This window comes from Lynx canadensis, chromosome C2, assembly GCF_007474595.2.
Source record: "Lynx canadensis isolate LIC74 chromosome C2, mLynCan4.pri.v2, whole genome shotgun sequence".
Classification (NCBI taxonomy): Eukaryota; Metazoa; Chordata; class Mammalia; order Carnivora; family Felidae; genus Lynx; species Lynx canadensis.
In genome coordinates this window covers 24,213,938-24,230,421 of record NC_044311.2, presented here as the reverse complement: position 1 = coordinate 24,230,421, position 16,484 = coordinate 24,213,938, and the positions used below count along the sequence as shown (strand labels likewise).

The 16,484-nt window shown below is 35.4% G+C and overlaps 1 protein-coding gene across 7 annotated transcripts in view; it reads right to left on the bottom strand.

Annotated features, from left to right (window-relative positions):
- Positions 1-16,484, bottom strand: part of TBC1D5 (TBC1 domain family member 5) — a 550,248-nt gene that overhangs the window by 260,447 nt on the left and 273,317 nt on the right. For all 7 annotated transcript variants that reach the window (XM_032594665.1, XM_030328643.1, XM_030328649.1 and 4 more), the window contains one exon: positions 12,221-12,287. In XM_032594665.1, coding sequence (XP_032450556.1) covers positions 12,221-12,287 — 67 coding nt within the window. The remainder of the gene's footprint in view (positions 1-12,220; positions 12,288-16,484) is intronic.

The window sequence follows — 16,484 nt, the reverse complement described above, 5'->3', positions numbered from 1 at the left end:
GGCCTTTTGTGGTTCCATATGAATTTTAGGATTGCTTGTTCTAGTTTCGAGAAGAATGCTGGTGCAATTTTGATTGGGATTGCATTGAATGTGTAGATAGCTTTGGGTAGTATTGACATTTTGACAATATTTATTTTTCCAATCCATGAGCAGGGAATGTCTTTCCATTTCTTTAAATCTTCTTCAATTACCTTCATAAGCTTTCTATAGTTTTCAGCATACAGATCCTTTACATCTTTGGTTAGATTTATTCCTAGGTATTTTATGCTTCTTGGTGCAATTGTGAATGGGATCAGTTTCTTTATTTGTCTTTCTGTTGCTTCGTTGTTAGTGTATAAGAATGCAACTGATTTCTGTACATTGATTTTGTATCCTGCAACTTTGCTGAATTCATGTATCAGTTCTAGCAGACTTTTGGTGGAGTCTATCGGATTTTCCATGTATAATATCATGTCATCTGCAAAAAGCGAAAGCTTGACTTCATCTTTGCCAATTTTGATGCCTTTGATTTCCTTTTGTTGTCTGATTGCTGATGCTAGAACTTCCAGCACTATGTTAAACAACAGCGGTGAGAGTGGGCATCCCTGTCGTGTTCCTGATCTCAGGGAAAAAGCTCTCAGTTTTTCCCCATTGAGGATGATGTTAGCTGTGGGCTTTTCATAAATGGCTTTTATGATCTTTAAGTATGTTCCTTCTATCCCGACTTTCTCAAGGGTTTTTATTAAGAAAGGGTGCTGGATTTTGTCAAAGGCCTTTTCTGCATCGATTGACAGGATCATATGGTTTTTCTCTTTTTTTTTGTTAATGTGATGTATCACGTTGATTGATTTGCGAATGTTGAACCAGCCCTGCATCCCAGGAATGAATCCCACTTGATCATGGTGAATAATTCTTTTTATATGCTGTTGAATTCGATTTGCTAGTATCTTATTGAGAATTTTTGCATCCATATTCATCAGGGATATTGGCCTGTAGTTCTCTTTTTTTACTGGGTCTCTGTCTGGTTTAGGAATCAAAGTCATACTGGCTTCATAGAATGAGTCTGGAAGTTTTCCTTCCCTTTCTATTTCTTGGAATAGCTTGAGAAGGATAGGTATTATCTCTGCTTTAAACGTCTGGTAGAACTCCCCTGGGAAGCCATCTGGTCCTGGACTCTTATTTGTTGGGAGATTTTTGATAACCGATTCAATTTCTTCGCTGGTTATGGGTCTGTTCAAGCTTTCTATTTCCTCCTGATTGAGTTTTGGAAGAGTGTGGGTGTTCAGGAATTTGTCCATTTCTTCCAGGTTGTCCAATTTGTTGGCATATAATTTTTCATAGTATTCCCTGATAATTGTTTGTATCTCTAAGGGATTGGTTGTAATAATTCCATTTTCATTCATGATTTTATCTATTTGGGTCATCTCCCTTTTCTTTTTGAGAAGCCTGGCTAGAGGTTTGTCAATTTTGTTTATTTTTTCAAAAAACCAACTCTTGGTTTCGTTGATCTGCTCTACAGTTTTTTTAGATTCTATATTGTTTATTTCTGCTCTGATCTTTATTATTTCTCTTCTTCTGCTGGGTTTGGGGTGTCTTTGCTGTTCTGCTTCTATTTCCTTTAGGTGTGCTGTTAGATTTTGTGTTTGGGATTTTTCTTGTTTCTTGAGATAGGCCTGGATTGCAATGTATTTTCCTCTCAGGACTGCCTTCGCTGCGTCCCAAAGCGTTTGGATTGTTGTATTTTCATTTTCGTTTGTTTCCATATATTTTTTGATTTCTTCTCTAATTGCCTGGTTGACCCACTCATTCGTTAGTAGGGTGTTCTTTAACCTCCACGCTTTTGGAGGTTTTCCAGACTTTTTCCTGTGGTTGATTTCAAGCTTCATAGCATTGTGGTCTGAAAGTATGCATGGTATAATTTCAATTCTTGTAAACTTATGAAGGGCTGTTTTGTGACCCAGTATATGATCTATCTTGGAGAATGTTCCATGTGCACTCGAGAAGAAAGTATATTCTGTTGCTTTGGGATGCAGAGTTCTAAATATATCTGTCAAGTCCATCTGATCCAGTGTCTCATTCAGGGCCCTTGTTTCTTTATTGACCGTGTGTCTAGATGATCTATCCATTTCTGTAAGTGGGGTGTTAAAGTCCCCAGCAATTACCACATTCTTATCAATAAGGTTGCTTCTGTTTATGAGTAATTGTTTTATATATTTGGGGGCTCCGGTATTCGGCGCATAGACATTTATAATTGTTAGCTCTTCCTGATGGGTAGACCCTGTAACTATTATATAATGTCCTTCTTCATCTCTTGTTACAGCCTTTAATTGAAAGTCTAGTTTGTCTGATATAAGTATGGCTACTCCAGCTTTCTTTTGGCTTCCAGTAGCATGATAAATAGTTCTCCATCCCCTCACTCTGAATCTAAAGGTGTCCTCAGGTCTAAAATGAGTCTCTTGTAGACAGCAAATAGATGGGTCTTGTTTTTTTATCCATTCTGATACCCTATGTCTTTTGGTTGGCGCATTTAATCCGTTTACATTCAGTGTTATTATAGAAAGATACGGGTTTAGAGTCATTGTGATGTCTGTATGTTTTATGCTTGTAGTGATGTCTCTGGTACTTTGTCTCACAGGGTCCCCCTTAGGATCTCTTGTAGGGCTGGTTTAGTGGTGACAAATTCCTTCAGTTTTTGTTTGTTTGGGAAGACCTTTATCTCTCCTTCTATTCTAAATGACAGACTTGCTGGATAAAGGATTCTCGGCTGCATATTTTTGCTGTCTAGCACCCTGAAAATCTCGTGCCAATTCTTTCTGGCCTGCCAAGTTTCAAAAGAGAGATCCGTCACGAGTCTTATAGGTCTCCCTTTATATGTGAGGGCACGTTTACCCCTTGCTGCTTTCAGAATTTTCTCTTTATCCTTGTATTTTGCCAGTTTCACTATGATATGTCGTGCAGAAGATCGATTCAAGTTACGTCTGAAGGGAGTTCTCTGTGCCTCTTGGATTTCAATGCCTTTTTCCTTCCCCAGTTCAGGGAAGTTCTCAGCTATTATTTCTTCAAGTACCCCTTCAGCACCTTTCCCTCTCTCTTCCTCCTCTGGGATACCAATTATGCGTATATTATTTCTTTTTAGTGTATCACTTAGTTCTCTAATTTTCCCCTCATACTCCTGGATTTTTTTATCTCTCTTTTTCTCAGCTTCCTCTTTTTCCATAACTTTATCTTCTAGTTCACCTATTCTCTCCTCTGCCTCTTCCATCCGAGCCGTGGTGGTTTGCATTTTGTTTTGCATTTCCTTTAAAGCGTTTTTCAGCTCCTCGTGACTGTTCCTTAGTCCCTTGATCTCTGTAGCAAGAGATTCTCTGCTGTCCTGTATGCTGTTTTCCAGCCCAGCGATTAATTTTATGACTATTATTCTAAATTCACTTTCTGTTATATTATTTAAATCCTTTTTGATCAGCTCATTAGCTGTTGTTATTTCCTGGAGATTCTTCTGAGGGGAATTCTTCCGCTTGGTCATTTTGGATAGTCCCTGGTGTGGTGAGGGCCTGCAGGGCACTTCCCCTGTGCTGTGGTGTATAACTGGAGTTGGTGGGCGGGGCCGCAGTCCGACCTGATGTCTGCCCCCAGCCCACCGCTGGGGCCACAGTCAGACTGGTGTGTGCCTTCTCTTCCCCTCTCCTAGGGGCGGGATTCACTGTGGGGTGGCGTGGCCCGTCTGGGCTACTTGCACACTGCCAGGCTTGTGATGCTGGGGATCTGGCGTATTAGCTGGGGTGGGAAGGCAAGGTGCACGGCGGCAGGGGGGGCGGGCTTAGCTCGCTTCTCCTTAGGTGATCCACTTCAGGAGGGGCCCTGTGGCAGCCGGAGGGAGTCAGATCCGCTGCCGGAGGTTTGGCTCCGCAGAAGCACAGAGTTGGCTGTTTGCGCGGAGCGAGCAATTTCCCTGGCCGGAACCGGTTCCCTTTGGGATTTTGGCTGGGGGATGGGCGGGGGAGATGGCGCTGGCGAGCACCTTTGTTCCCCGCCAAACTGAGCTCTGTTGTCCGGGGGCTCCGCAGCTCACCCTCCCTTTGTCCTCCGGCCTTCCCGCTTTCTGAGCAGAGCTGTTAACTTATGACCTCCCAGACGCTAAGTCGCGCTTGCTGTCGGAACACAGTCCGTCAGGCCCCTCCGCTTTTGCCAGCCAGACTCGGGGGCTCTGCTTGGCTGACGAGCCGCCCCTCCGCCCCGGCTCCCTCCCGCCAGTCCGTGGAGCGCGCACCGCCTCGCCGCCCTTCCTACCCTCTTCCGTGGGCCTCTCGTCTGCACTTGGGTCCGGTGACTCCGTTCTGCTAATCCTCTGGCGGTTTTCTGGGTTATTTAGGCAGGTGTAGGTGGAATCTAAGTGATCAGCAGGACGCGCGGTGAGCCCAGCGTCCTCCTACGCCGCCATCTTCCCAGAATCCCCTAACTTTTCATTTTTAAACAATACTTCTTTGTATTATTTTCTCAAATTATAGATCCAGTAACACACTTCAACATTACTGACCAAATATTTAATTGACTTTACCTATTTCACTACCACACTTAAAAAACGAAGTACGCTAGGGGCACCTGGGTGTCTCAAGAGTTGGTTGCGTGTCCAACTCTTGATTTCCGCTCAGGTTGTGATCCCGGGGTTGGGGGAGACCCAGCCCTGAGCTGGGCTGAGTGTGGAACCTACTTGGGATTCTCTCTCTCTCCCTCTGCTCTTCTCCCCCCACTCATGCTGTCTCTAAAATTACAAAAAAAAAAAAAAAAAAAGTAAAAGAAAACAGTGAAGCATGCTAATATATATTACAAATAGTGACCCATGAGCTGCCAGGAGTGCATTTCAACTGGGAACACCAGAGGAAAACAGAAATGTGTCCTGGGGAAGGGACTCTCGGTGCTGACTGACTGAGAGCAGCTTATCCTTATATTTGAAATGTATGCCTGTCTTTTCAAAGATAAACATTTACACAGCCTTGGATGATTGGAGCTTGCAGCTGACTATGTAAATAAACAAATACGAAAAAAATTTTTCCTCTAGAGCCTGGCTACAGATAATAAAAAGGGCTTGAAGGGACTTATGAAGCAAAGGAACTCAAACTAACATGTACACTCAAGTCAGTTTGGGTTATGTTAATTTAAGACTATAAATGCAAAGGAACCAGTTGATTACTTAAGTGGAAGGTAACATTTTCAGAGCCTTAAGTGATCAAATAATTAGTTCAAACGGTTGTATGTTACAGAAAAGCGTAGATACTGACCAGTTCCACTATCATAAAAAATAACAGTTACTTCCAGATGATATTTTCATCATTCAAGTATGATTTTTCTCCTTCTCTCAAAAATGGCTCCATTATGGAGATATAATAAAAGGTATCATTTTGATTTTGGTTTCTGGAAAATGCGAAGGTTACATTTTGTGCTTTCTGAAACTATCATTTAACTATAAAGGCTGTGGTGCTATTTCAACAAATATGAAAATGAGAACTCAGAAAATGTGATATTGAGATTATGAGGTTAAATGAGTGTGGATTTTATATTCTTCCTATGTAATCTATAGATAACTGTAGATATTTATAGATTTGATCTTTTACAGATAACTATAGATCTAATCCTTAAACACTCATTTATCATCCCTTTAGAACTGCACAGAATTTCTAAAAATACTTTTCTGAGACAAATGACAACTATAATAGGTGAAAAAGTTTATTAAAATTTACAGGAAATTTTAGGGGTGGCTGGGTGGCTCAGTCGGTAAGTGTCCAGCTTTTGGATTTGGTGCAGGTCATGAACTCACAGTCGGTGGTGGGTTCAAGCCCTGCATCAGGCTCTGTGCTGGCAGTGCCGAAGTCTGCGTGGGATTCTCTCTCTTTCTTTCTCTGTCTTTCCCCCACTCTATCTCTCTCAAGATAAATAAATGAACTTCAAAAAAAATTACAGAAGGTTTTAGAAAAGAGAGAAAGGAAAGGTGCAAAATGCAGTATTTATTGTTTACTGTGTGCTATAGCTGACTGGGCCAGCTGTTCTACACATATGTAGGTATGCTCCCTCCATTCTATGATATGGGAGCTGCTAACATTCCCAGTTTACAAATGAGGTAACCAGGAATCAGAGAGGCTAATTATCTTGCCTAAGGTCAGTAAGTGAGAGTCTTATTTCTACCTGTGTGCTTTTTTCCAAATTGTTTCCCTAAATCATCTATTTATTCTTAAAAATGTGTAGAGTTTGTATCATATAGGTATGTGGATTCTCAACAAAATGTAGACAACACAAAGTGAGAAAAGCGATGCTCTAAGAATCAGGAAAAACCTCTCTCATCTGCACACTAAGCTATGATACCCTGGAAAAATAAAATGGCAAAGGCTTAGAAACTGCTTAAAATGACCGGGTGGTGGAAGAGTGGATGGAAATTCAAGTTAGTCTCTATTATCTTTAGTATATGCTGTGCTCTGAATGTCTCCCCCCTGCTTCCCCTTGTTGAACCTCAACACCCAGTGTGATGGATGTTTGGGGGTGGGCCTCATGAATAGAACTTGTGGATCAGAGAGCTCTCTGGCCCCTCTGCTATATAAGAACACTGTGAAAAGAAAGAGAACCAGGAGTGGGCTCCTACTGGACACCCAATCTACCAGCACCTTAATCATGGACTTCCTAGCCTCCAAAACTGTAAGAAATAAATTTCTGTTGCTTATAAGCCACCTAGCAGCCTGAACAGACTAACAGCATAACATTCAGCAATTAATTCTCGGACTCCATATTCTTAAATATAACAGATTAACAAACTTCTATCACTCTAAGAGTATAACCAGAACCCACATTTCTAAATTTTAAATCCAAAGTATGCTTTTGTTCTATTACCTCTACTAATATTTTGAATCACTACTTCACGGTTGATTTAAGACATGCACACTTAACACACACAAATGGGGAAAAAAGGTATTATGCTAAAAATAAATGTAAATGATAGAATGTGTAAATATTTTCCACATTCTCTCAAATTACTGATTACATGTACATAGGATAAATATTTTTGTGATAAAACTGTAAGCCTACATTTTTAAAGTTTACTCAATGACTAAACAATGTTCAAATTAAGGTATTTTTATTATTCTGGAAAATAATTAACTTTAGATTCAAGAAGCCAAACCAACTATAATATTTTCAAAACATTTTATCAACTTCAACAGCCTTTAACTCTGTGGGCTATAGAATACACCACATTGTATAGAGGATAGAATACTCCCACATTGAAGGGAGGCAACTTCAATATTAAGAAATTATAAATACCACCAATTTAGAGCCAAATGGCTTTTTATCTTCTTTCCTTTTTAAGGCAAGAAAATAAAATATACGAAGGAAAAAAGTTACCTTTTTCTTTTGAAATATGAAATATAGCAATTCTTTAGAGGAAAAAAAAATAGGAAGCCAAAAAGAATGGGTATTTCTTGATTTACAAAAACATTGCGTGTACTTTACAAATATTTAAGGTCTTTATAAATTTTCAAGTCTCAAGTCATCCCAGTATCCCCGTTGTAGGATTTATTAATTCAAAAGACATGCCCAAGTATTTTGCAATCCTTTCTGCATCCCACTATCTGTGTCTTTTTTTCATTCAACACCAGGGTTTCTAACTATTACACTCTTTGTTTATTGGCTATGAGTTAGAACAATCACTGGTTATTACTATCTCCAACTATATCTTCAGTAGTCAACACTTCAGTTACAAAGTATTATTTGAAAATCATCCAATTGTCAAAATTCACAAGATAATACATTTTTCTTAATGACACAGCTTGGGAAAATACACCCAGAAATGGTACCATGTGTAATTAAATTGTAAAAATAATTAGGATAGACTACATGATTTACTACCACATATCAGAATCTAGAAAATCACAGTTACATATACAAGTGTATTTAAAAATAATCTACAATGACTTATATTCTATCCTATGACATTTATACAATGCCAAGATGATGTCTGAAAATGAAGCAATATTCTGAGTTTCCCAGAGAATGCCAATAACTGGTCTTGAGTCTTCTCTAACTAAATTGACTATTTAACCAATGTATCGTCACATGGATTTGTCACTACAGAAACACAACCTAAATCTTAAATGAGGCAATCCTCAATCTTTAAATCCTAAATAAAAAATGAGGCAAAAATGAAGTTGTTTTCTATTTGGGGAATTATAACATTACATGTGAAAAAAGCATTACACTGACTCAAAAACCATATAGACTTCTCTGAACTTTTGTGGAAAGTTATAATTTGATCAATAAAGATATTTAGAAACCTAGGGTAAAAAAAGGAAAGTTTAAAAATGCTCACCTTCAATTTATTTCATAGGTCACTGTTATACCATCTAATAAGATAATTAAAAACATGCAAGCAGCTGGTACTACAGCTAAACAGATTAATGTAATAGTCTGTAGTCATATGTGCTGGCAAGGGGCTCGCCTCTTTGGAGAAGAGAAGGTCAGCTGCCCTTGGGAAGAGGAGGAGGGTGGTGGGGAGAGAATATTCCTTCTACCATGTGGCCCTGTGTTACAGTCACTAAGTTAATCATCTACTGCAAACTGCTAATTGGCAAACGACTACTCTTCTTTCATACCCAGCAAGGGTCTCTCAGGTTTAATAGTTAAATAAGACATACAGAGCGCTCATATAAATCTGACAGAAAACGCTGGTCTTTAAAAAGCATATGATCTACTGCATAAACCAATAATATCTTCTCAATTCTTATAAAATTTCCATTTTAATACATCATCTGCAAAATGGTTGGGGGACATGTAACTGAATTTTAACAAAAACTTCTAAAAATCTACTCTATTACCTAGGCACCATATAATAATCATACTGGTGCCTTAGGAGTTAAATTCAGCTGTACTCCACTGGAATCAATGAAGCAAAACCACAAAAGACACAAATCCAAGCAAAACCTCCTGGCCTAAGAACAACAAATCTATGAACGTTAGGCATATGAAACTATCATGTTACGATCTGATTGATTATAGATTTCGAAAGTTGTCAAAATTCCAAAAATTCACCTCTGAACTTATACAAATAGTAAAACATCTGCCTTTTATCACTACTCTGTGCACAAATGGCTGTACAAAGGCAACCCAGAATACTGTACCAGAGATTGAGAGTTTCAAGCCTCAGGTTAAGCTTGTTCTTAGCTCCCTTTCAGCTAACAGACAAAAGTTATTTTCTTGCAAGACACATTTTTTTTTTTTTTGCCTTCCTTTTAGTGTCTCCGTATCAGAGCACTGTAAACAATTCTAAATACCAGAAGGTTAACGATGATGACAATGATGATAATGACATTGACTGGAAGATAAAAGCAGCTAGTATTTATGCAGCACTTACCATGTGACATCATCCCATTAACTCCTTATAACAAGTGTCTTATTACCCCCACTTTAATGATGAGGAAACTGAGGCTAAGACTTGTCCCACGTTTCCAAAGTACTTGGAGTCAGGATTTGAACCACCTCACTACATTTAAATATTAACAAATGAAAAACAAAACAACAAAAATCAGTGACTACACTCTCTTGAAAGTGACAATCTAAAACCATGATAAGATAAATAATGGAAAGACTACAGACTTAGGTGACCAACTTAAGACTGAATTCAAAAGTCAATAAAACCTTGGCATATGCTACAAAAGGTACACGTGTTGGAGGGTTAACTGAAGACAAAGGCCACAAAGTTGCCAATTTATAGGAAAGAATAATATCCAAAGAACTAATAATGCCATAGTTTTGCATTTGGATTTTCAAAAGGCTTTACCATACAAATTTTATCTCAGTCTTTAAAACACATGTGAGGAGGGAGCAGGTTAGACACTGTAAGTCTGTCTTATGAGATAATAAACTAAGGCTAATCATTATCCTGGACACAAGTATATATAGCTTGAATATGATGGTACTAGGCTGACAGCCAGAATTGTCTGACTGTGAAGAAAGGTCAGGATTTCTGAGACAGTTTAAATAATACAAAGGTAGAATTGTTAAGGTTAAAGGATCTTTGAGGGTTGAAATATTCACATTGTTCTAATAACTTATTTATTAAGTTTAAAACAGCAATGATAGCAACAGAAAAATAATTTTCGTTTTCAAAAGTGAATTTTACTGACAATTCTGTTGCCATTTTAGCATGATTGTACGAAAATTCCTAGGTTTTATCAGTTAACCTTAATATGGAAATATACCCCAGAGCTCTGCTTCTATGAATTCTGCATTTAACCCAAGTGTCAAATTCACAAGTAAGCTCATTACATTGTAAGAGCTATTGCCTGCTGAGTAGAAAAATATTCATTTCACACCTTAAATACTATAATACTATTTAATAACAGCACTGGCCTGCCAACTATTAAAAGCTCGTTTTTATATATTGTACTACCTGAGCTTTTTATCTTGCCTTTTTAATTACAACAATAAATTAATATCCTAACATTACAACACTGACAGGCATTGATTAAAATTATATTAGTTAACAACATTAGTATTTATTGTGCAAAGTTGCATTAGGAGTTCATTTTCAAAGTACAATTATCATTCAATAATACTAAAATACTTTAATCTTCAAACTATTCAAGAATAAAATAAGCTACAAGATAATGCCGTGCCTTCACATTAACACATTTCTCTTAACTTTATATTATGTCCATTATTTACTATAATTAGCTAAACTACAAATGTAATTGTAAAATTGAATTCACCAACAAAATTTATACACATACGGATTTTCCTTCTTTTGAAATACATCTCTATTTTCCTTTTGTCTTAGTTTTTTTTACCGTATTTATATCTAATAATGATACTAATATAGACTTCACATGTATTACCATATTAACATTCCTCACTTACATATCAAATCATGAATGTTTAACTATCTTTTATATTTACTTCAGCACTAAAAGAAGGATTTGAAGAATCCCAACATTTATAAGGTAGGATGAGTACAGTGAAAATATAATGACAACATATGAGCTTTACTGCTGTGATAATACCCTTCTAGAACACCATGGGAACATAAGCCTTTTGTAGTATCTGTGACACTTGAACGACTGATTATTTATACATACCCCAACTGATATAAAATAAAGATGTCAAGTGTTTCAATTACCATCTCATTTCTGGAATTCAGAAACAAACTGTAGAAAACTTTCCCATTGACCACATTCCTATTAAGTGCTTCCTGTATACAAGGCTCTATTCTAGATATTAAAAGCGTGTCTGGGATTTGAAAAAAACAAATGACACAGTTCCACTTAGGGATATCCAATATGTATTCAAGTAAAAATATGAAGATTTCAGTTGTAAACCCTGTATCTATTACATAAACGGAGTTACAGCTTAACATTTAAATGAGTTTCCAGGTGTGTAGTGGTTCTCGTGTGTATTTTATGGGGTCACTGCAAAGTGTCACAACTAGTTAATCATAAGGACAATGTACTCAAAGTATTTCCTCAAGAATCTGCATTGCTATCTACAATGCCAAAATGTATTATTACTGAATATGTACCTTTTTTTCTTAAAACAAAACAACCTAGTTCTTATATCACGTTGGTTCAGTATAGGAAGTTTCAAATACTACTGGAAATAATATAATTTTTCTTCTTCCTAGGCTTCCCTGTCATGAAGGTACAAAATCCATAAACATTTACTCAAGCATATCAAGTTATAAGGAGAACATTACCAAAATACTAGATAAGATCCAGGTTTTCTTAATTAGTGTATCCTTTTTAAAAAATCACTAATTGAGATGTAACTGTCCTGTTTGCTGAAGAGTCAAAGGGGATATTAACAAACAGCGCTTAATGTAACCAGGGAGTACATTTCATACTCTTAGATGCTCATAAGGAATATATCCTGTTTTAAAAGGAAACTTAAACAAAAGGAAGCCTTTAGTACTGTAACAGATATACTGGAAAAACAAAAACAAAAATTGATTATAACGGAGTTTAACCCTACATATGCATTCATACCAATTATCCTGTATACACTAACAACTGATATCTACAATAAGGCCATTTACTCAAGAATTTAAAAGGTTACATTTTTCATTATTCAATAAGTCTGCAGAACAATCACATATCACAATATCCTTTACATTTGACGTATTTTTAAAACACAGGTAACAATTCCTTACTACTCTTAGAATCCTGTAACATTAGGTAGCTTGTATAGTATCTTGTAATAATTTGTCACCTACCTATAAGAATTAAAAGTCCCATCAGAATCTAAAGTAGAACTTCTTCTTCCATTTTTATTTGAATCTCCTGGAAAAAAAAAATTTTAAAAATACGAAATAATGAAGATTGTGAAACTGAGTATTTTAGTTGAAAAGCTGCTGTGTGACAGCTCTATGCAGTATATTGGGTACAAAAACATATAACCCTTTATCCCTACCCCCCAAATATCTTTTGTAATCAGAGCTCTCTAGTCAAAAAATTCATTTTGATGCTATAATATGAACTAATACCACCAACTCCTAAGTTGGATAAGAATACCATCAAAGTAATTATTAACAGGAACAAATGAAGTACAGTACAGACACATTTTCCTTTTATGAATCACAAACAAAACTGAAATTTATAAACTATCTAATAATACACTAATGATTATAAATAAAGGGAAATTCTTTGTTCGTGACCAAATCACCTGTCCTGGACACTGGTACAGTCAAAAGAGAGCAACAGAGAGAGGACCTGGAATGTTTTCAGTTCCCAGTTCTCCATGCTCCAAGAATTTGGTAAGCAGAGAAGTTAAACAGAAAGCAGCCTGGGGAGGTGGTGAATGCATTCTAAGGAGCTTTTAATACACCTTAATATTCTTCCTGAAACTTTCTATTTTAACCATGGGCAAAAGTTCAGCAGTTTTAAAAATGAAAAAACAACACTGAAAGATATTTCTGCATCATGTAGTAATGCCAAACATTTAGAAAAAAAATTTCCACTTAAGAAACAGTTATATTCATTGTATCAGACGCAGAACAAATTCATACCTGCCAGTTTAGAGATTACAGAATAAAAATAAATGTGCTGAAGAAGTTTAAAAAATGTTTACCAATGCCACAATATAAAATATATATGCTTATTAAAAGGAATTTAATTTAATTTTAGTAGTTTACATTTTAAAATACATACTTCAAAGTAGTCTTCAGGAAACCATACTATGCTACTAATAAATAGACCATTTATTCTTAGAAACATATTAAAAAGACTAGATTGTGATTACATTTTATACTCCTAATTCTTGTAATGTAACTTTCAAGCATCAGGTTATATTCATTTTTATGCTTTTTAAAGCTTAATAATTCAATGATTTATCTATTTTAATTTATACTTTTAATCCACTTTGAACAATCTAAGGTGCCACTGGAGATCATCATAGTGGTCCTGGTTAAGTCAAATAGTAATTACAGAGCTTTCACTTTAAAGATGAGATTATTTTTAATTATTGAGTACAGTACTTAAGGTACCATACTTATATAATTATGCCACTCATTAAATGGTTATTGAAAGCTGAAATGTAATTTTAATGACAGCTACCTATTTTTCTTTGCACATTTTATAGTTGACAGATTAGTCAAGAATGTTGGTTCTTTTCAAAATCTTTACAGCTGTGCCAAAGTGTTTAGCAGGACAAGAACTGGACTGAGTCCACTTACTAACTTTTAACTCTATTCTTTTCTCAAAATGCACTTTCAGGTTTCTTTTCTTTCTTTTCTTCTTTTCATTAACAAAAATCCTAAAATGGATTACAGCATTCAAAACTATTGCCAAATTTTATAGGAGAAAATTACCCCCAAACACTTAAATGTTTAAGATCAATTTAGCTGGGTATATTTTGTTAATTCTTTGAAAACACAGACACTGTAGGATTACTCACACAACATACTTTCATTTTCTTAAAAAAATTAATGGTATTATAATAAGTAAACTAAAAAGATTTAAAGAAAATTAGTCTGTTTCTTGCTAATGAAAATTTCCTACAACACATGTTATTTAAACAGCTTGCAGACATTTCCTGTGAAACATTCTATAATCAGTATAAAATAAGTACTATATCATACATTTAAAATATAAGCCTTCTTTTTCTTTAAAACTAAAGATTATGATTAAACACATAAGATCTCACGAACAGAATTTTTTTCCCTTTCTGCTGATATTTACCAGATCAAATATAAAATCCTTCAAACAATTAAGAGACGTTCAGTTTTTAAACTAGGTTTTGCCATCATAATATATTACAAAGGTTTCTTCATTTTATACTTGTTTCAGAATGAGTATATCACATTAGATGTGACCTTCAAAGGATGGGAATAAGGAAAAGAAGCAGTTTTTCTTTCTCGAAAACATACCAAATAAGGAGTACAACTGTTTTTCCAAACAATATTAGAGAAAAGATTTCAGAGTTTGCTATATGGGGAAAAGGCAATAAAGTTTTGAAGCAGGAAAAACTGCTTTGTTCCTTCAATCCTCTAGTTGAAATTAATTATAGCAAATGTTTATGAAAACATCTGTTCCTTACAGTTATAAATTCTTAATTTTAGTATGGACGATTCCAGATTCTTATTTTGGAAGGAAACTGTCTGACAATTGAAAGATTTACAAAAGAACAGGCAGAATTTGTAATTCTGGAAAACTGTATATACAGTGTACTGTATACCCTGCAGAGATTTTCATTTGCGTGAAACATTTGATGGGGCTTGAACTGGTTGGTAACTAGGAGAATTCAAAGACAGAGAGGCTCCTCTTTGATTTAAGGTGTTATACAATAAAAACATATCTGTAATACAAGGAAACATCAACTAAGAATTACAGACAAATGTTACCTTACTACTAATCTAATTTGGAGTAAATACAATAAACTAAGTATTAATTTTAACAGGGATTTAGTAAGACTAATGCCAATACAATCATGGGAAGGTATGTGCAGTGTTCCCCCAAAAAAACAACAGAGGGTGCAAGAGAGTTTAATATGATGTTTTAAATTGCTGCTCTGATTCTTGTTCTAAGTTATCAGGTAGCCATAACTGTAACAAGGATGTGTAGGTTGGTTTCAGATCTCTCTCTTCCTCTTCACTTTCTTCTCTCTCCCTCTCTCTCTCTCACACACACATATACACACACATAAGTGCATTGTTACAGTAATCTTACACAAAGACCTTTAAATGATCAGACAGCACAAATACTTAAATGTGTTTTAAGATAACGGACTACCTTTCACTTGCTTGAAAAGTAACTTAACAAAAGAGTAAATTTTTAAAATACAATTATGATTTTCAAAGTATTTCAATATTTATGTTAAGTTAACCAATAAAATAATCTATATATATATATAGAGAGAGAGAGAGAGAGAGAGAGGAAATTTAAATAAATGCATAAATTATATGCAACATGTAACATACATATTATATGTGTTGCTATGTATATGTATGTTGTGCAACATATATTTACAGGAATAGTCCAACAATTATTTGTGACCATTACAATTTTAAATTTACATAACACATCAACTTCTCATTGGTACGTACTTTGTAAAATGAATTCCTAGCAATCACAATTAAAATAAATTGACTGATTTGAAAAAAATGTTTGTGGTTATGTTATTTTAAATGAAGATACAAAGAACATGTATTTCCCATTAGTAATTTCTAACATACATGTGTCTAACTTATTTAGCAAATAATACATATAATGGTGACTTAAATCTCAAAACAAGATAAATCAAATTCCAGACTCCTTTTTAACTTTTACTGCAGTCAGGTTTAGCTAAGGGCATTTATAGCATCTATCTGTGCACCGTTGAAATCACGCTAAACGAAGGTTTACAATAGATTTCTATAGTGCTCTTTATGCACAAACATCTGCTTCATGAAGGTAGAACCAGAGATTTTAAACTAGGTTAGGTTAAAAACAACCAGAATAATGCTATAAATAAACACACTTACTCAACTGGGCCCTTAGTTTACATCCAAATATCATCGAGTTTTAGAAGATCACATCATACTAGGTATGAATTCCAAAAAGTATTACATAATTTAAAAAATAAAGTTTATCTCAAAATTGTTAGAGAAATGTCACCAAGTGTGTGTGATGAATATTTAATAGTAAGAAACAAAAAAAGATTTGCTTTAAACTAAGTTAAAAACCAAAGCTATGGATAGCCACATTTAGTTGTGACAGGATAATATGACATAAATAGTGTAAAGACCTGAAACCTTTTGTTTTTTTTAAATGAATATTACTCCTGAAATGCTTTTTTATTAAATTTAAAATCCCATTCAAAGTAAATCCTTCAAAAATCCATGAATTAGGTATAGTCATGTGTGGATATATAGTAAATCAAAGTATAAGGACTCAGCATCTATGAAGACAGTAGCCACTAAGGACATTACCTCATTTCAGGAATCATGTAAAGAACAGTCTCTCTAGGCTAATTTATTTGTGCTAAAAATCAAAGGACTACCA